This window comes from Primulina tabacum, chromosome 8, assembly GCF_025594145.1.
Source record: "Primulina tabacum isolate GXHZ01 chromosome 8, ASM2559414v2, whole genome shotgun sequence".
Classification (NCBI taxonomy): Eukaryota; Viridiplantae; Streptophyta; class Magnoliopsida; order Lamiales; family Gesneriaceae; genus Primulina; species Primulina tabacum.
The window spans coordinates 11297517-11319057 of record NC_134557.1 but is presented as its reverse complement, the minus strand read 5'-3'; the positions used below and the strand labels follow the sequence as shown (position 1 = coordinate 11319057).

Here is a 21541-nt window from a genome sequence, read left to right as displayed (position 1 = left end):
GTGGTAATTGTGCAACTCAAATCTTTTAAACCACACAGCAGCTCAAGCACCACGGTTCGATCGCTCTATCAAGCAGAGACAATTATTGCACCCAACAATCTCCCTCCCAATAATTGCACTACTTGCAATCAATGGGAATCGAACTCGTGACCTTGGCTCTGATACCAATTGTAGGATCGAACGTTTGTCGCTTTACCAAAAGCTATAGCTAGTGGTAATGGTGCAACTCAAATCTTTTAAATCACACAGCAGCTCAAGCACCACGATTCGATCGCTCTACCAAGCAGGGACAATTATTACACCCAAAATTATTCTTCTTCTATCCACTACCAACTTTTACAGGTTGAAAAGAAATGAACATCAGAAAACTTTGAATGAACTTTGGATAGAAAAATGATAAATGAATCAAAGCAACTCAGTGTACGACATTTGATGGCTGAAAAGAAAATTTGGAAGAGGTATCGGTGATGTCACGTTTCATGAATTATTGTTTTGAACCAATGTATTTATCATTAAAGATAACTATATTGTATATTCTTTTATAGCTTTGAGACGACATAAGATGATATAACCGGAATTAAATTTGTTGACTCTAATAATATTACATGTAGAACAAGTACTACTACATCAAAGCAATCATTAAGAAAATTGAAAATAAATCAACCCCGTGATACGAGGCATGTTGTCACTGTTTCAAATCTATTTCAAAACTACCAATCACTTTGATTGTACCAATTGTGTGAAGCTGAATATCGAGATCGTCCCAATGTATTGCAACTATAATTAACTTTACTCACTTAAAAACATTTAATAATTGTATATACTTTCTCACGATTAATTTTTCAGATACCAGATAAAAATGCTGGTCCAAGATGAAAATGAAATTGATAGGGTGACCTTGTTTAAAGAGGTTACTGAGACGCTTATTGGTTGCTCCATCAAAAAATAATTGACATGCATAATAATGTGAATTAAAACATATATTTGAATAGTATTATAATAATATAATACATATTGTCAATAATACAAAATTTATATTGGAAAAATTATTAATGTTAGCACGTAACAATACTTGATCAATCAAGCAAAGAAGAAAAAAAAAAATTTTTTCAAGTTAGACAAGTCTGTCTCGACAAAAAAATGGAATAAATCAATAATTGTGGATGGATTGGAGAAAGCACAATAACTCAAGAGAAATGCTGATAAGATAAGAAAGAATCAAAACATAAAAAAAAAAAAAATACAAAGTGAAGACAAGAAAAGAACAAATGCAAATGACGCTAAAGAAAGGGCAAAGCAAGTACAACATGAGGAAAATAAAACATGTATTAAGGAAATGACAAAATCACAGAAAAAGAAACAAAGTTCATCATATTCCAATGGAGAAATCAAACAAATTCAAGATAATGAGAAATTGTTGATTTCAGTAAAAGGACGAGGAAACTTAGATAAAACAGTCGCACCCAAAAATTGAAAATTAAGCAAGAAGAGATTTGATAATACTTTTTATATTATGAATTTTCAATAGACAATGAATCTATCGATTTCACTCGATATAAGTGTTTTATGCACACTTATTCCTTGAAAATTATGCCGTGCAACATTTGTTCACCACGCGGAACGCAAGTGATATATAAAGATGTGTTTTAAATAATATATTATATGTAAAACATAACATCATATCATTTGACTAGTTTTTATAATTTATATAATATCTAATGAACATCGCACACTTTCGATGACATTTCACCATTATTTATGTATTCCAATTAAAGATGTGTTTTTAAATAATATACTATACGTTGAACATTACATCATATCGTTTGATTAGTTCTTATAAATTATATGATATTTTATAAGCATCCACGTGCATACAAGACACGTGTTTCTTACTAGTTTTATAAAATACAGGAAAGTAATCAACTTTTTTTCACTAGGATACTTGTCACATTCATAACAAATGCGGGTGAAAATCAGTTCACGCCATGTTTGTCTAGGAGAAAAAACCATAAGTCAGATATTCATTGATATTTGACAATAATTATTCCAGACTGGGAAATGTGAAGTGTCGTATAAATATATCTAGAAGTACAGAGAGTACTGTTTGTGTTCTTAACTCTAAAACTTATAAAGAACGAAGAAAATAATCATCCTCCGTTCCAAACTTAAACATGGAAAAGGCTTTTCCTGCTTGTCCCTCCAAGTGTAACATATCACTCGGGAGGGTGTGCACGCTCACTTCAATGTCCATAACTTCAGTATTAAACAGTCATGAGAAGAAACAAATGTGACTACACACATGGCTCGTCATGCCGTGACAGTCTAAATCAACCTCAGCATCCATGTCACCATCAATCATTCCCATCTCAACTTCGGTATCTGCTTCAATCTGGCCTAGTTCCTGACCACCATCAGTATCCCAGTTCTGCTTAGGCATTTCATCTGGCGTTGGAGTCCCACCCTGCGAAAGGTTCCCCGATGCAATGGTGGCATCTGCATCCATTAGGGTTACCGAGGCTTCAGGATCGTCTCTGGTTCCCTCAACATCAGTCTCGCTTGTGTGTGTTTCAATCTACAACAAATGGAGTCGATTCAGATTTTTTTTAAAATGTAACCACATAAGGAAAAAAGAAAGAAGAGATTGATGTAAAGAAAATGATGAATTTGTTGATGCCTAAGCAGGAAAACAGAAACATTAAAGACTGGTAAAGCTGAAACGAAACAATAGTTCAAAACAAGCAGAGTTCTGACAACCGCACCAAACTTTCTCCACCATATTTTTGCACTACACAAGATAATATGCACGGGACAAATATTAAACCATCGAATTGAGTAGAGTGAACACGGTACTCTTAACGATCTAAAAGTAATTTAAACTTGTTTAAATCACCAGGTGTGCACAAGGAAATATATGTGTCGCATAAGATCCAGAAAGATGGGATATTGAGTTTTGAGAATGTTTTCACGAACCTGAGTGCTCTCTGTTTGCTGCAAGGAGTTTTTTGCTTCTTCCTTCTTGGCTCGCTTGGATCGATCACCTGATTTAGCTTGATATTTGGACCGCACCTCTGGCGTCAGAAGTTCCAAAGGCACAACACCCTCCACGCCATGTTCTGTGAACTGCAGAGAATAATTTTAGCAAGTTTCAGATGCTGCTTCTATGCAGTTATAGAAACCAGTAACTTAGTCGTAAAAAGGTCATACTTTAGAAAATCCCTCCAAATCTTGCCGAGCCGAAAACCTTAAACCTTTCCAGCAATAGACCTGAACCAGGATATGTAACAGTTAGCTTTGGTGCACCACTCACAGCTACCGCCAGGTGAAGCTTGGAAGTTAGATTAGTCAGTTAATTTTGTTGAGAGTGTCTTAACAATTGCGTTTTGGTATAAAAGGAAATGTACAGAGCTTAAAGAGACTAATGAATACAGATCATATTTTTGACATTCAATAAAATCTCTTCTTCTCCATTTCTTCGAAGGTGAATCCGAGTTCATTCATAGCTGCCAGCCTGCCACTTTAATCTTCGATCCTTATGGATTCTTAACAGTAACAGTGGAAAGAAGATAGAATGGAAGCGTTAAATGCATGAGCAAGAGAAATAAATCGAATCAGAAACTTGAAAAACAGTCTGTTGGAGAAATGATAATTATTTTAAATCTCGAGGTCAACTCAAAAATAAAATCTGGAGTTATTATCATATACACTACACTGATAATGTATTTAGTTGGAATAACAATGCTTACAAATAGGGATCCTCATCCTATATTATTAGGTTGTTGCTTTTCTTCTATATATATCCGAATAATTGAATAAAAAAACAATATATCTCCTTTCCTATAGGACCGAGCTATTGCTGTTTTAACATAAGTTATAGCTTGTCATAAAGGTACAACTCAAATCTTTTAACCTTACAATAGCTTAAACATCACGTTTCGATTGCTCTACACAGCAGAGACAATTATTGCATCTCGACAATCACTCTCAATAATTGCACTTCTTGTAACCAATGGTAATCGGATTCGTGAGCTTGACTCTGATGCCAATTGTAGGATCAAGCAATAATCGTTTTAACAAAAGCTATAGCTTGTGATAACGGCACAACTCAAATCTTTTAACCGTACAACAGATCAAGCACTACGTTTCGATTGCTCTATCCCACAGAGACAAGTATTGCCCCAACACTTACCTTATTCAAACTCTATCACAATCAAATTCAGTAATATTTCACTAAACCTCTTCCTCGTGGCAGTACGCAGAAAACAAAGTCAATTCATCAAATACCCATTGTTGAAGTCTTTTGATATTCTCACTTCTTTGACATCTCCCGTTTTTCACATGTTTGGGATATACATGAAATTAATTATGATGGAATTAAACATCAATAGCTTGGTCTATCTCACTAGGGAAGAACATTTGGAATTATCTGATCGTATTTTATTGTTTTACTTTCACAAATTATTAGAAATTATTAAATTATTATATGATTCTTGTCCAATCACAAGCACATTATTATGTTCTAGCCATCAATGTAATAGCGCCAAACATTGAAAATGAATCATATCGCAGAAATAAAAGGGGTGGAAAATTTGAGAAGAAAATATTATTTCCTTCATTCCAGTGCTATCGAATAATGATAGAGGACACAACTTAAATAGGCAGACACATAAAAATCAGATCACGGTGAATCTTGAAAAAATCAAGACTTACCGATTTTAATCCTAATCAATCCTAATTAGATTTAAAAAAAAAATCAAAGCCTGTCAAATCTTATCAACATATACAGTTTTCTCAAAGTGTCATCCTTATCTATCATTTTTCGTTTAAGCTCAAAAATCAAGGAATCCATTTTTTTGGGGTGGGCAATAAGCATGAGCATCAAAATATAATATATAAGAATCAAAATCAAGAAAGAATCCAGTGAAAAGAAAAGTAAAAAGTAAAACTGACTCGATTATTTTTGTGATGATATTCTGCTTCAATCCCCGCAGCTTCATCCATCTGTCATTTCAAAAACAACAAAATTTTCTTTAGATAGCTAATTTCAACAATTAGATCTGTTTTGGCATATATAATAGTCAAGCCGATACAAAATCAAATAAAAAGGCTGCACAAGCTCACATCGTCAGCCAACCCTTTCCAGTAATCCATGATGTCAGGAGTCCGAACTCGTAGAGGATCTGTCAAAGCATTCTGAAGAAACAAACAATGGGATTGTAACAGTAACCAATATCCTGATTCTAAAACATCAACTTCTACCTATAAAACAAATATTGAAGATAAAATAGGAATCTTCTATCAATAAATATAAAATTTTCATCCAATTACACGTGGGAGAATTTTCACGTCCTTTACTTTCGGATATGAAACAAATTATCATATACTTAAGGTGTAAGAGAGATTTAAATGGAGCATCTGCAGAAACATAATAAATCTCCAAGTAATCATAGCACAGATCTCTTTAACCACAGCACTAGAAAAAACAATGTTTGGCCAAATGGTCCAGCGAATGTACAAGAATGTGATGGAAGAATATCACAAGACATAAGTAACGAAGATCAAGAATTTAGCTAGCAAATCAGTTAAGCTAAAAACAGAATTGTCAGCCATACTCTTGAGGAAACACATTTTTGTTAAAGTTAACGCAAAGACGATCTACGGTACTTTAAAATGACGATTCATTGATGAATATCAGAGATGTAGCGTACAAGAAACTCAAACATCGTTCAAACTGACTGGAACAACTACAATGTCCAAAATCTCAATCAACATAATAAAATACTGTTTGGCTAACAAAGAAAAACAACTAAGAGAAACAGCAACTTTTCAAGAACTCAAATAGTAAGTACGAGAAACATACCGGATTTTGATCTGCCCATTTCCACAATTGAGAGAGTTCCTTATTTCCCAGTCTCCACCGAGGCCGACTGAGGATTAGAAAAAGAGGAGAGAAAACGGGTAAAAAGGAGCTCATAATTGGAAAGAGCAATTAATTTCCTTGTATTGATACAACAAGCTGAATTTCATCATTTCAGCATCTGAAATTGCAAAAAGGTTGGTTTCTTTAATGCTTCAAGGCACAAAATCAGAAAAAGAAAAGTTTTGCCACCAGAAGAGTCTCATAAGAAAACATTAATTTGCAGCCTCATCACGGTCACTTGCGTGGAGTTTGAAATTCTCTTTTGTAACTCATCTGAGACTCATCCATAAACTGATCATATAAATCCGTCACTTTTCTACAAAAAATTTCAGGATCCAAAATTTACTTAATGAAAATCAAAAAGATTTGAAATAATCATGAAAGCAATGTCAATTGTAAAGCTCGCTGAGTACAATTCCTACGACACTGAAGCTCAAATAAATTGGTACCACAATGCCTAACATAGATCATTTAAGTTTCAAAAAAAATGTATTGAAAGATCTCTTTGTCCTCAAATAATGATACTCCTAGTCTCCAACCAAAATGCATCCTTACGATTTCATTGCAACATAACAAAACAAGGCATTAATTAATCACCGCTTCCTGCCTCCATCTTGAGCTAGCTTTTTTTCTATCGGTTGTTTTTCAAACGGAGGGCAGCCATCACGCTTCCACCAGACCTATAAAGGCGAATAACTCAACATGTATACAATCAAAGATGTAAACTAAGAAATAAAAAGGAAGTAACGGAGACAACAAGTGAATAAGCAACTTGCATCCCATACAAAAGAGCAGATTCAACTTTAATGCTCACCCAATTTTTTTCCCGTTCAAGAATATGCTCAATGCTATGAAGGAAATCTTTTCCTCTAGGAGGTGTCATTTCTAGAAGCTTCTTGACCCGCTCTTCACAAGTTTTCATCTCTTCCTTCTATATTAACATTGGGTAAGAAATATTATGACTTCGTAGATCTAAACAGAAAATTTTATAATAAAGTTTGAAATTAAAAATTATAAAGGCTAAAATGATTTGTCTAACGCATAGCTATTAAGAGAAAAGTAGAACACAATTAGCAAGATCATCGAACAAGTGGAATGGTTAAAAAGGAAATTGCAACAGAAAACTAACCATTGCATCAGATGGTAAGTCTTTGTCATTTTTCCCAGGAGCCTAAAAGTAACAAATATTTGTCAACATTTCATGCAAATCAGAAGTTACACCTAATGAGACAGGGGGTTCATGTTGAAACCCAGATTAAAGAATCACAAACTAATGAAGTAGATATTAATAACTCTAGCACACATTAAAACCACTAGAAATTCTTTCCAATTTTGGAATTAAATACCAACAGCTTATCCACAGGAAGAAGAAAACCTCCATCATTCAATGTTCGTCAAAAGCTTTGTTAGCAAATCTATAGTAGTTCCCCATGCCATAGAACAAACCGCCCAAAGGAGAAAATACAAAACAGAAACATACCTTGAGGTAATCAAACAAAATAAGGCATTGAACCAGGATATGTCTACGAAAACTTGGGTCCTTCAACTGTAAGAAATAGTACAAGGTACGCAACATACTTAGAGTCGAAACTAAATCAAATATGTTGCTATACTCGAGAGAACTTCATACTTTCTATGTAGGAACATACCTCGAGGCCCATTAGCTTACTGCTAGTAAGATATTTTATACTGAAATTTGATGCCCCCTCATCAAGGTCAATAGAATTATCCTCTTCATCATTCAAAGGTTGAGCCTCAAATGTGTTCAGCACAACCTAAATATCCAAGTTGAAAGGAAAATGATAATAATGACACCAATCTGTAGTAGTGGAAGTTGGCATAATAACCAAATAAACAAAAAATTTACCGTCAAACTAGAAGCAAATTTATGCCACTTTGTAATAACAGGAGTAAGAGAAGCAGGATTGGAAAAGAAGTCCTGAACATCAAATAAAAAATAAGATCATCTGTAACACGGCAAAGATCACCTAGTAATTTTGATAAAATTGTTTTTTACATTTTACTCAACCTTTATTAATAAAGAAATATTACTGCATGACATGATTAAGTGGGAGAAAATAAATTTGGAGTCAATAAGTTATACAAAATAGAAATTCAAAATAATATTAAAAAATTGAGATAACATTGGTAGAAGTCTTTTAACCATAGGCTTGGACTTTGTTACTTATTCCCCGCTTGATTATCTTTTTCATGCGTTAAATTTCTATAAACCTCTAATCCTTTCATACTTTGATTTTTTGGGTCTTGAACCATTAATTATATTTCTGTAATCCTTGTGACGATGAAAACATATAATCATTTTAATCAGTCAATCATTGAACAGGTTAATTGTTTCAATGCACAACTTCCTTTCACCTCTTGTTGGATTTGATTTACGTTACTCGTTTTAGAACAGCACTTTCCAGTTCAGAAATCTGTATTCAGTTTCCTTTTGTATTTAGTTTTGAAAGATGACACCTGGTTACATATTGTGTCTCGTCTATATTCTGTTTAGCTACAGTAGTTCTGCATTTAGCTTTGTCCCATTTCCTTTTTAAGTTACGCAGAAAATGTTTGCTACTCGGTTTTGGTGGTGAATCAGAAATTCAGGTTTTGCCATCTCTTTCCACGACATAAGATAAGCAACCTGACAGCCATAGCTTATCATGGCTGGTGGGCTGCCACCTCAGTTCACAATTTCTGTGGGAGGAGCATCACGATACATGGGAAAAATTTTATGGTCTAAGATGAATGGTACAAAACACTCTGTAGAACTCATCCTACCAAAATCTATATGATAATAGACATTGTAGGAAAGATGGACAGCAACTAGCCAAGGAAAATAGGCGCTTTGACTTGTTTAGGTTATAGTTTTTCATTTCTTATCGGTGAATACAAAGGAAGTGGTTAGAGCTCAAAGATATTAAATTCATTAGCAAGAGGCATTATATGAATTTGCTTGTGAAATTTCTCTTCTATGTACTAACGTAAATAAAGTGGCAAAGCACACATGTTCACAATTTCTGAAAATTAAATTGAGATGTAGGGCAAGGACTCAGCTCCTAGAACTGACCTGTAAACTCCAAAAGGTTTTGTAAAAGTTGAAATCAATAGAACTACCTGATAGCAAAGAAATTCGTAAACAAGGCTGAACAGAGACATTGATGGATCTAGGAACAGTGATAAAAAATGAGTATGAAAAAAAAATGAAAATCAGACGTAGTACAATCACCATCTGGAGCTTCTTTCTCATATTTTGTCTCATTTGATGTATTGAAAACTCCTTTAATATTGACAGCTGAAGAAGGTAGAGAAGTAGTTAGTGCCCAGTAAAAACTAGAGAAGTAGTTAATATTGAAAACTCTTTTAGTATTGAAAGCTGAAGAAGGTAGAGAAGTAGTTAATGCCCAGTAAAAACTAGAGAAACAAACATGGCAGCACTTTACTGGAGGAACATAATTACCAGATCGTTCCGATAAAGGAAAAAAATGGGCAAGAAACATTATAATTCGTCCACAGAAGACAACATCATTTGCCTGCAATAAAAGATCGTTCGGTTGAGTATGTCAAGAATTTGATGGTTTTCCAATCAAAAATCGTTTTCCTAGATAATATTTGACACACCAAATAAAACAACCAGGTAATACAGAGACTCTACAAACAGTCGAAAAGAAAACAACACAGAGAGTAAAAGCTAACAAATATTAAGCAAGAAGAATTTATTCCTTCATAACTTAGATTCACGTTCCAGGTATGAATATTCAGCTTAAATTCGGCAGAGAATAACCGGGAAGATCCTGGAGATGATGCTAATTTTGCACGATAAATTATGAGAAAGCTAAGGGTCTTGAGGAAATATGGGTTACAAGAAAATGGGTGTGATGCGGGGTTGGCAAGAAATGTTTCGTTTAGATGCCCTTGGAAGTTTATTTCCAGGATATACCCAACTTTTAAGAATAAGATTTCAGTTAAGGTGAGAGGAGGGAATAAGGTCAGATTCTGGGAAGATAATTGGTTGGGGGCCTGTTCGTTCAAAGTTTGTTTCCCAGCTTTATTTCAGCTATCATCTTTTCACAATTTGCCTATTTCATATTTTGCACAAATTGATTATGACACAGGCAACTATTCTTGGGATTTTCATTTTCGAAGGGGGGTGAGAGATGAGGAGATGGATGAGTTGTCAGGGCTATTAGAAGTCTTAGAATCGGTTAGATTAGTTCAGGGGGTGGACGATTTTATTCAGTGGAACGGGGATTCGTCGGGTATGTTTTCAGTTAGATCATTCTACGAGTCTTTCTTCTCTTATCATTTTTATCCAAAATTCCAATTTTTCGAGGCTATTTGGAAAGTCCCTGTTCCTAGCAAGATTCAGCTTTTTTCTTGGACAATCGCTTTGGGTAAGCTGCCTACCTCGGAGATGATTCAAAAAAAATGCCCCGGAATTGCTTTGTGCCCCAATTGGCGTGTTCTATGCAGGAATGATATAGAGTCTCAGGACCATCTTCTCATCCACTGTTCATTCTCGACATCATTGTCGAATAGAGCGTTGCAAGAGATGCGGTTGGTTTGGGTGATACCTAAAACAACAAAAGAATTATTCGGTATGGATTTGGGAAACCACGGGCAAGAGAGGAAGACTATTTTGGCAAGTCGTGGTTCATTGCATATGTTTGACGGTTTGGTTGGAAAGAAACCAAATAATCTTCGAAGGAAAAGATGCAAATATTGACAAGTGCTGGGAGAAGATCAGGATTACCGTTGCCAATTGGATCGGAATTCACAAAGATTTCAAGAATGTTTCGATTTTCGATTTGATAAGACAATGGGATTATGCGTATCACTAAACTAATCGTGCTATTGTTTACTAGATTAGGACAGTGAACTTCTAGTCCACTGATGTAATCCTTTTTACTATATTAATAATAAAATAATGTTTCCTATCAAAAAAAAAAAAAAAAGAAGATACAAAAGTGCAGTAGCTCCAATAAAAGTTGACATGAAGAAAGACAAATTCAAGTGTCCTGGTGTTTCTGAACAAAAAGGAACAGAATTACCGCAGTAGAAAAGAATTCAGAACAAGAAAGTATCAAAGCTTTCATATTATTTGATAATCTCATCACTCTGGCACGCTACAATGGAAAAAAAAAAAAGGAGAGTCGATCCCCCTACCCCGAGAACAATCATTTTTGTGAGATCAAACACGAACTCAGACTTTAGTAGCAGCCACGCAACACAACTTGTGTAGCAGGCAATATTGTTTAACTTTCCCACATTCAGCCCGGAATTGTTTTCCTTCTTACTTCGTCGAGACTGCAAAGCACAATCCCCCTAAATGCTCCAATTACCTTATCATATCTATAAAACATGGGCCTGGATGAAGAGATGAATATCTTCCCTATCAGTGTCCACTACATCAATAGAGACTCACAATAGAGAAAAAAGAGTGTCTTATATGTGACTGATGAATATATCATAACTTTGAATAAATAACCAGGAAAGATGCGAAATTAATTATCGTACTTCCTTGTCCCTGATTAACAAAATATTGGAAAGAACGAGTGCATATCTATTCTTTGTCTTTTGAAGTGATAGTGGTTGTTCACGTCCTTTTACCATGGAGTAAGAAACCATAAATTCTAGCAAGCCTTCAGAAGATTTTGAGCATGTTTCAGAGACAATGTTATGAAGGCTCACTATCATCTAGCACTTCAAGGAATATCGCATTCGGAGAAATATGAAGATTTTAGATACATGAGAATCCAATTGAAAGTACATAAGCATGATTTCCATAGCAAACGAAATAACCAGTCCAATCAGCATTCTGGAGAGTCAAACCTTCGATAATCGGCGAAGGAGTTGATTGCACGTTCTCAGCATTACAAGCTTCCCTCTTGCAAAAAGCTCTGGCTACATAGAACAAGAAATGGCCTAAACATTTCCCCATAAACAAATCCAAGGCAGAGATGCATTCCAATTCATGCATGCATTTTCATAGCACACACCTTCCCAAGAATGTCTTGTTTACTCTCTATATACCCAAATGTATCTTTACAGTTTCTCATTGTAGACATTTCTGTCAAATCTTCTAGGAGCTGAAATATCATGCCACCTTCGACGTGGTCTTTCTCACAAAGATACAAAACAATATCTGCAGAAAACATAGATAATTGCGTGAGAAAGAGGGAGAAGCATCTGGCTGTGCTTTCCACTTAAAAACCCAATAAATGCTTGTATTCTACCCATTTTCAGATTCAACATTCATCCATTTCCAAATAACTTTTTCTGACTTTTACTGCATGATTTCGAAATAAACAACCACTCCACAATAAATTTTCAAATATCAAACATTGTAGGAAATTGGTTGAATTTGACTGAATTTGACTGAATTTTGACCAATTATTCAAGTGGATTCCATTTAATGAACTTCGAAACCAATTCACTAAACAAAATCATGTCATGAGCAGAAAAGTTTAAAATATTTATTCCCTCGAAACTAATCTCTGATGAATAAAAATGTAATTGATAAAAAAAGACAATTAGAAACCCAGTTTGAAAAGTGAAAGATTAGTTATCCCAATTCAGCTATTAACCTCCATTTTATTGTCCTTGTTGTTCACACAAAATATTGTCCTCTTGGGGTTATGGCAGAAATCAATAAGTGATAACGTAAGAACTCGATTCTATCCCAAAACACAATCCAAAAGGAAATAAAAGGAAGCAAAATATAAATGGAACACTAACCAAGAAGGCGAGGAATTTGACCCTGATTGCTATCTTCACCATCGATCAATTTTCCATATTGCATGATTTCCTCGCCTGACTGAACGGCGGCTGACTGCATCAAGATAAATGTCACATGAAGATCAAATTTAACATGTGAAATGAAAAATCGCTAGGCATATCTTAAATAGATTAAGGAAAACATTAAAGAGCTGAACGAAATAAAAATAAAGTTTGTTTTAATTCATTGTAACATATCCACAATACAAGTCTTCCATATTAAAAATTTCTCCTAAACAAAACAAGTAGAATAGAAGAATACTTGAGAAAGTAGCATTGCATTACCACCAGCTCCTGAAGCGAAGATCGGAGGATATTTTCCAAAACAAAACAAGTATAACAGAATAATATACTTGAGAAAGTAGCATTGCATTACCACCAGCTCCTGAAGCAAAGACCGGAGGATATTTTCCAAAAGCTGATTTTCATCCTGAACCAGTTTCATTTGCTTCTGCAAAGAGAAAAAAAATAGATATATTAAAGAAAGCAGTGAGCCAACCCAACAAAGACCACCGTATCAGAAAACGCGGTCTTTCAATAATTGCAGGTTCCTGAAGCCAATCGACGCACAACCAAAGAATAGTAGTTCAATTTCCCAACAATATATCCAAAAAGCTGTGGAAGCTTAAAACTGGACGTAATCATATCACACAAACATCTGGAAAACAGAGGTTCCCATATCCGTAAATTCTTGATCAAATAACCACCCAGAAACGTACTTGACAAAAGTTCTAACTTTTATCACGCGATGCCGCCAGAATTTATGAATCCTAGAGCCATACGCTAAGAATAATAATTGTGTATTTGCACAGATAGTAAAATATATCAACAAAACCTGGGGTTTTATAGCTTGTTGCACTGTCTGAAGAGCGAAATCCTGAGGCGGAGCCGGATTCAGTATTGCTTTCCTGAATAAATCCTGACGATTAACACAAATGACCAAATTAAGCTAAGAATTGTTGCCACAAATTCCTTTAAACAAAAACCCGTGATTAAAAATTAATATTACCGATGCAAACTTCTCCATTGTGAAATATAAGTGTGAGAATTACGAAGTCTCGCACGCTGTTCTTCTTCCACACAAAACCTAGACTATCATTTTGGTTCATGAACCAGCTCAAGTTTGGCACATTCATCACCCAAAGAATAAATATCTGTTACATAATATAATAAATAAATAAACGAAACCTTTCAATTAAAAAAAATGATAATTTATCTATATATATCAACTCAATGTTTATTCTCAATTTTCAATTTGAAAAGATTTAAAAATTGTGGACAAGAGAAGTTACATTTAAATAAAAATTAAATATTTTTAGAAATAGATAAAATATCGGACAATAACATTATGCTAGTTTTTATATGACACTCAAGTTAATTAAAAAATAACATATAATAAAAAATAAATAATAATTTGGTCTCCTTAGTGGTGTCTAAATTCATGGAAAATGAGATAATTTAACAAATTATCATAGGTTATATTTATAATATCCTCACCTTCTGGACCAATTTGTTGCACCAGGACTCTAACCCAACCCAAAAAAAATTATATATATTTAAATTTTTACTTAACGCACCCAAAACCCATCCCTTCCGGCCCAACTCACATCCTTAATTATCATACCATCCGCGGGTCTTTTCTCGTTTTCCTTCATTCTTTTTCTTCCAGCAATTCAGCACGACGTCTACAGTGGAGAGAAAGGGACACACACGACGCACCAAACTGCAAAGGTGATTTGAAGTAAAGACCTCAAAGCATAAAAGTTATCTTTATCTTCTCTGCTTTCTCCTAGATATTAATTTCATGAGACATTGAAATTTTATTAATTTTCTTTTTTTATTATTATTTGATATCTTTTAGATTTAAACAAATATAGGGGTGAACAAAACAGATGGAAGCTTGAAACATTTATTGTATTTATTATTGTTTTAGTTTATGGATTTTTGTTGGAAACTAAATTCCGGCGTTAGACAAAATATTAACAAACTGATCAACCAACTGATACGCGCAAGTACATTCAACAACTGGACTTAATAATAACTGAAATCAACTGACTGATCAGTTGATATATTCAGCCATATGCTAAGCACCCTTCAACTGAACATGTCTCGGGAAAGAATAATCAACCGTCAAGAGACATAGAAGATTGCAACGCCGCACTTCAATCAATACAGCTTAGAAAAACGCATTTCGGCGAAAGCAATTAAGACGCCGCATCACAATAAATGAAGCAAACAATGTCCAAGGAATAATCAAGTAGAAATCAACGGATACAAAGATTCAAATTCACCTCAAGTTACCGTTGGAGAAAAGAAGCTTATAAATATGACAGAAGAACATCTGAAAAAAAAAAAGAGGATGCGAACACTATTCAAAAGCTTGCTGTCACTCTGTCAAAATCTCAGCTCACTCTTACTTGATATATTCGTAGCAGTTAAGGCTACAATTTGAGCTCACTAGCAAGTTGTAATAATCGTTGAAAATAGTGCTAAGATCAGTTACGCACTGAGAACATTCTGTTAAACTAAGAGTTTCGATTTTTGACAGTTTTAAGTCCAAACTGAAGTGGGTCAGTACAATTCTTGTATTTGATCAAAGTCTTTTAGTGGATATCCTATCCTTGAGATAGAAGGGGTGACGTAGGAGTAATTAAATTCTCCGAACATCCAGAAACAACCCTTGCCTACTTTATTTCAGTTTCGTATTCTATCTTTCAGTCAGTTATTTTCCGCAACTACTTTAGTTTAACTGATTGTCATTGACCAACAAGATTCCGAGAATCAGTTTGTCACCAAACTGAACTCAAAGTTAGAAAAGACCAGTTTTAACTGTGAGTGTTTATTCAATCCCCCCTTCTAAACACTCTTGATACGTTAATCGATCCAATCAATTTTGCTATATATATCTAATCAAAAATCGGGAAAAAAAAACTTTTTATGGGTGTTATTTGTGATTTTGTCACATACGATGTTGAAACATTTTAGTTTTGGTGATTGGAACCAAACTGAATTCTAGAGGTAAACTCAAACTCGAAAATCTAATTAGCTAATAACCTAACTGATAAATCCGTAAGAAGGATATCGTGAGCCAACTGATTCTGGGTAGACTGATTTAGATCCACTGAATATCTATCAATAAGGATAAAATCTTTTTAAAATTTCTAGTAAATTGGTTCGATCACTTTTTAAAAATCAGAGTCAAATGTTTAAACTTTTCGTCTTTCACCGATCAGTGATAAAGGTTCAGAGCTGCAGCCAAAGTTCTGAACATATCAAAAAAGACGATGACCTGGCTACAAGGACATCCACAGTCATAAACAGATATATTTGGACAGGTTACCGTTGTCCATTGAATGTATAAATAGATCAGTTGACTTGTATCGAGACAAGGTTTTTCGATTCCTGGATATAAAAAACAAACTGATAATGTCTACAAAAGTTACTAAAAACCCCAACTGAAAGTCAGCACACACAGATAATTCATTATCATATCAGTTCATTGATCACATTGGTTCTTAGAAGTTTTTATTATTTTTTGTAATTGAAAGTAAGAAGTCTTACTTCTCAGAATTCTCTAAATCAGAGTTTTTACTAAGAGTTTCAGTCAAGCAGTGTTTAAGTCATGATGAAGAGGGTGATTTCAAACTGCTTGTCATTAACAAAATCTTTCAGTACAAGTCTTCCTTGAGGAAGAAGGGATGACATAGGAATATTGAATTCTCCGAACATCTAGGAACAATTTTGCATTCAGTTTACTACTGCTTGTTACTCAACTATCATCACTCTGTGTCATTAAGCCATTTGTTCAACTATTTTCAGCAAGCCTACTTCCGCACATGTCAACTGATTGACTTACTGGAAAAAAACCAAATTTCAGTGTTGCTAATCCAGTTGAAATATTTTTGGCTAAATTTATTTACCATCCCTCTAAATCTTAGCTTCAATCCTAACAAGTTGTATAAGAGCGATTCATTTTTGTCCCTGAACAAAATATTTCTATGTCATCATTCAATACGATTCCAATGTTCTCTAAAGAAGATTTTGATGCTTGGAAGATGAAGATGGAAGCTCATTTAGTTGTTTAAGATGATGATATGTGTTTTGTCATTGAAATTGACTAATAAAGATATTGAAAGCAAATACAACTATAGTCATCACTGAAGATGATCCTCAAATGCTGGAAAAACCAAGGAGGAATGGACAAATGATGATAAGAAGAAAACAAATCTTAAAAACGTGGCTAAATATATTTTGTACAAAACTCTTGACAAAAACACATTCAGCAAAATAAAAATGTGCACAACTGCAAAAAAAATATGAGAAAAGTTGTTTCAGCTGGCCATACAAAAATTTGATAATATTAAGATGAAGCATGGAAAATATATGTTTGATTTTGATGAACGAGTTAGTGGAATCGTAATAAAACTTAGTGCACTTAGAGAAGTATACAAAAATCGAGAAGTTATTCTGAATGTGATAAGATGACTTCCAAAGGAATGGGACGTCAATATTATAATAATGCGTGAATCTAAAGACTTGAGCAAAATGGAGCTCTATAACTTACTTGCAGACTTAAAAACTTATAAGTTTTGAATTGCAAACAAGCGAAGATGCTCAGTCTACCTCTCAGTTGACTAAGGCCCTAACTGCTGTGAAACTGAAACCATCACAAAAATCAGCTGAAAAAATGAACAACGAGAGAGTACATGACTAGGAACAGTATAGTGAATTATCAAGTCTGAAAGCAGAGATTGCTAAGCTGAAAATTGAGATTGATATAGTACATGATGAAAACTGGAAAGTTAAATATGAGAACATGAAGCTAACTGAACTAGTTTCATCCTGAAATAAGTCTACAGTTATCTTAACTGAAATGCAAGAGTTACATAAACATGTTGGAGACAAAACTGGTCTCGGTTTCAACAAGAAGGAAAACATTCCCAAGACAAGTACTCAACTAAAACTGAATATGTGCAAAGAAAAATGTATTCATTTTGTAAGATCTAGTATGGTACATGAATTTCAAGAACCCATTCATCAAGTTGCCAAATCTATTGAAGATATGAGTAAAGGTAGAAGTTTGGTGTTGGTTACGTGTCTGAGAGTTTGATTGTTAAACAAAACTGGAAGCCTATTCAAACCAAGCACAACTCGATGAAAGGCAAGTCTAACAGCAAGCCCATTCAGAAATGATATAGGCTGAACAATGAATTTGGAAAGGGTAAATAACATACAGTTTCAACTGCACACAAAACACACCACATACACACACGATCTATTTGGAACATAACAAATGATCGGTCAGTTAAACTGATCCAAATTTGGGTTCCAAAGATACTAAATCTCATGTAAACCCAAGTAAGTATGGGCACCAAGAGTTATTCGTAATTTATTATTGTAGGGAACAATAAATGAACAAATCAAGAAGTCAGTTTGGTACTTGGACAATGAATGCTCAAGACACATAACTGGTGAAGCAAAACTACTATCAAAACTAATTCAATATGCTGAACCAAAGATCACATTTGGAGATGCTTCTAGAGGTAGAACTGTGGGTAAAGATAAGTTTATCCATGGTAACATTATCATTAATAACGTATTACTTGTTAAAAATATTAAATATAATTTGACCAGTATAAATCATTTTCGTGACCATAATTATTCAGTTGAGTTAGTAAGAATGCATGCACTGTCAAAGATATGTCTGGATACGTTATAATGACAAGCGACATGTGTAGCAACACATAAAAAATAAGTTGGACTAATCAGCCTTGTAAACCAGTATGCTTCATTACTTCCAACTTATTAAAAACTGGTTATAACATAAGATGTTAAGTCATTTAAATTTCAGAGCCATTACAGATTTGAGCAAGAATGATTTGGTTAATTGTCTGCCCAAAATTGAATTGTATAAAGACAAAGTATGTTCATCTTGTCAGTCTGGGAAGCAAGTTAGGTCTTCCTTTAAAAACAAAGGGTGTAATTCATCAACCAGAAGCTTAGAACTGCTATACATGGACTTGTTTGATCATATTCTAGTTATGAGCTTAGAGAGAATGAAATACACTCTAATAATTGTTATTCACTTGGGTAATATTTTTAAAATCAAATGGCCAAACTGCAACTCAACTGGTCAAAATTTTCAAAAAATTTTAAATGAAAAAGCTAAAAGAATTGACAAAATTATATCCGATACAGGAACTGAATTTGTCAACCAAACTTTGTCTACTTTTTTTAGAAAATCGTGGAATCAAACATGAGTTCGTAGCAGCTAGAACACCTCAGCAAAATGAATTTGTTGAGAGAATGAATAAGACCCTTAAAGAGGCTGCTAGAACAATGTTTGTTGATTCTGAAATTTCTCAAAGATTTTTGGGTTGAGTCAGTAAACAATGCATGCTATACTGGGAACAAATCAATGATTAAAAAGAAACGCGGCAAAACACTTTATGAGATCTGGCATGTCAAGCAACACGTTTTATCCTACTTCAAAATTGTTTGTTGAAAATTTTTTACCCATGACAATGGTAAAAAGCATCTTACTGCTTTTGATACTAAAATAGATGAGGGTATATTTCTTGGATATTCTTTAGTTATTAAAGCTTATTGAGTTTTTAACAAAAGAACTCTGAATGATAAGAACATGTGCACATTATTTTAGATGAGGCAATGATGACTGACCAGTCAACTGATCTAGCCAAACTAATCAACCGGTTTGAAGAAATAAATCTGGAGGATGAAATTGAATATGAAGTTTATAAAATAACTCCTCAAATTGCAGAATCGATGCTGATTGGTCAATCTGTTGAACAAGATGGTAATCCAGTCGACCAATTTGTTGATGCACAAAGATCCAACATAATCCCAACCGATGTTAACCAAACTGATAACTCAACAGACTCAACCAAACTGAACTCAATCCAATTGATTCAGTTCCTCATAACATTATTATTAAACCATTCTAGAGATGGAACAAAAACCACCCACCTGGCTCAGTAATAAGTAATCCAACTGCCCCCATAAGAATCTGAGGGCAGATGATCAATCAATTTTTACATGCTGGATTTATTTCTAACATTGAACCTAAAAAGATTGACAAAGCCATAATTGATAGTAACTGGTATGATTCTATTCAAGAAGGGCTCAATAAGTTTACTAAAAATCTCGTCCGGAACTTAGTTCCAAGACTCTCTCACCAATCTATTATAGGCACAAGATGGGTATACAGAAACAAGATGAATGAATATGGAAGAGTAGTAAGAAACAAAGAAAGGCTAGTTGCCCAAGGATTCAAGCAAAAAGAACGAATTGATTATGATGAAACATTTGCACCAGTAGCCAGACTGGAAGCAATCTGAATGTTTCTTGTTCATTCCTCTTAAAAGAATTTTAAAATTTATCAAATGGATTTAAAGACTTCATTCTCAAACGGACAACTGGAAGAAGAAGCATACGTTGAACAACCATTAGGTTTTATCAACCGTTTATTTCTTGATCGTGTATATCGATTAAACACGACTTTATATGGATTAAAACATGCTGCAAGAGCATGATATGAAACATTAACTAAATTCCTAATTAACTGAAACATCTACTACTTAAAAATACTAATATATTTTTTTTGTAAACTTAATTTCGAAATATAAAATCTTGCATGCATGCACTACTGCTGAAAAATGCACATTCAACAAAATAATTGTGGTCAATCAACAGATAAAATACTGCAATTTAAAATTTGCCAACTCGGCCCTCAACCATGCATTAACAAAATAAAGCGAGTAAAATCCTGAAAAATCAACATCTTATTATAATAACATATAAAACCGATCATGCCTACTCAAATCTCATAAAAATGTGATGTGCGGAAAAGTGTGGTCCTCGGGTCATGTGCGCACATGCAGCTCTGCCTACTAAGAGTGTGGCACCTCTAGTCTCCTCCTCAAAATGCTCACCTGCATCACACACGCCTAGTGAGTATAAAGACTCGACTCAACTATACCGTTAGTAGCGAATACACATACATAACATGCAACAGTGAAAAGTACTGCAGTAAAATACGCTTCATTACTTAAATGCATAAACGTAAACACTGTCATGGAAATCATGTCGTGTTAAAAACAGCTCATCATATCATCATATACTTATACATTTACATTGATTGAATTTAGTTCATTAGTTGTGACTTTCGTATCAGCTCTATCGTATCTGCTCTATTTGATGGATCCATCTACGTAAAACCGTGGTACCCAGCGGCTGTCGGACAACAGCGACAGTATTACACATCCACGATGCCTAGGCCTCATCATCATCGTATACATATATCGTCAGTCACAATCAACTTCTATCCATCAAAAACATCATCATTTACATCACTTAACAAAAATCATGCATATACGTAATTTTTCCCTAAAACCAAGCATGCAACGTATTTTCATAATTTCATAAAAATCATATACATAATCATAAAAACATTTTAAAACATGTAAAATCGTGCTTAGGGCGCTGCCAAGACAAAAATCTCGACTCGTGTGCGAAATGACCATTTCTCTCCTGAAAACCCAAAATGATCGTTTTACCCCGGACCTCTACATTTTGACCCAAAGCTTACCAAGCTCCTTAAAACATCATTTTGACCCGAAGCTTACCAAGCTCCTTAAAACATCTCAAAACATATTTAAAAGTATTTCTTAGACATAAACTTAAGCTCATTACCAAACATAAACGATTCGTTTTAAAACTTGGACCAGGTCCCGGTTTTAACCTGAATCAACCCGAAACTTAACCAAATTTTTTCCAACTTAATTCATGTCTTAAATCTACTAGACCAGCACTTAAACCAACAAT

The 21541-nt window shown here is 34.3% G+C and overlaps 1 protein-coding gene across 2 annotated transcripts; it reads right to left on the bottom strand.

The window, feature by feature from the left end:
* Positions 1-2041: 2041 nt before the first annotated feature.
* Positions 2042-13848, bottom strand: LOC142553740 (THO complex subunit 1). 2 transcript variants are annotated; one of them, XM_075664200.1, is made up of 21 exons: positions 13707-13848; positions 13533-13616; positions 13074-13148; positions 12659-12752; positions 11920-12065; positions 11753-11824; positions 9381-9453; positions 9150-9215; positions 8991-9037; positions 7785-7856; positions 7567-7692; positions 7398-7463; positions 7047-7088; positions 6732-6848; positions 6515-6597; positions 5858-5924; positions 5119-5190; positions 4948-4998; positions 3205-3264; positions 2971-3120; positions 2042-2572 (listed from the first exon to the last, which is right to left on the bottom strand). In XM_075664200.1, the coding sequence occupies exons 1-21, from the start codon at positions 13722-13724 to the stop codon at positions 2270-2272; spliced, it is 1884 nt and encodes a 627-aa protein (XP_075520315.1). In that variant the 5' UTR covers positions 13725-13848; the 3' UTR covers positions 2042-2269. The 2 variants fall into 2 exon arrangements, with proteins under 2 accessions (XP_075520315.1, XP_075520316.1); XM_075664201.1 differs by lacking the exon at positions 2042-2572 and adding an exon at positions 2639-2860 and having other exon boundaries at positions 2902-3120.
* Positions 13849-21541: the final 7693 nt, after the last annotated feature.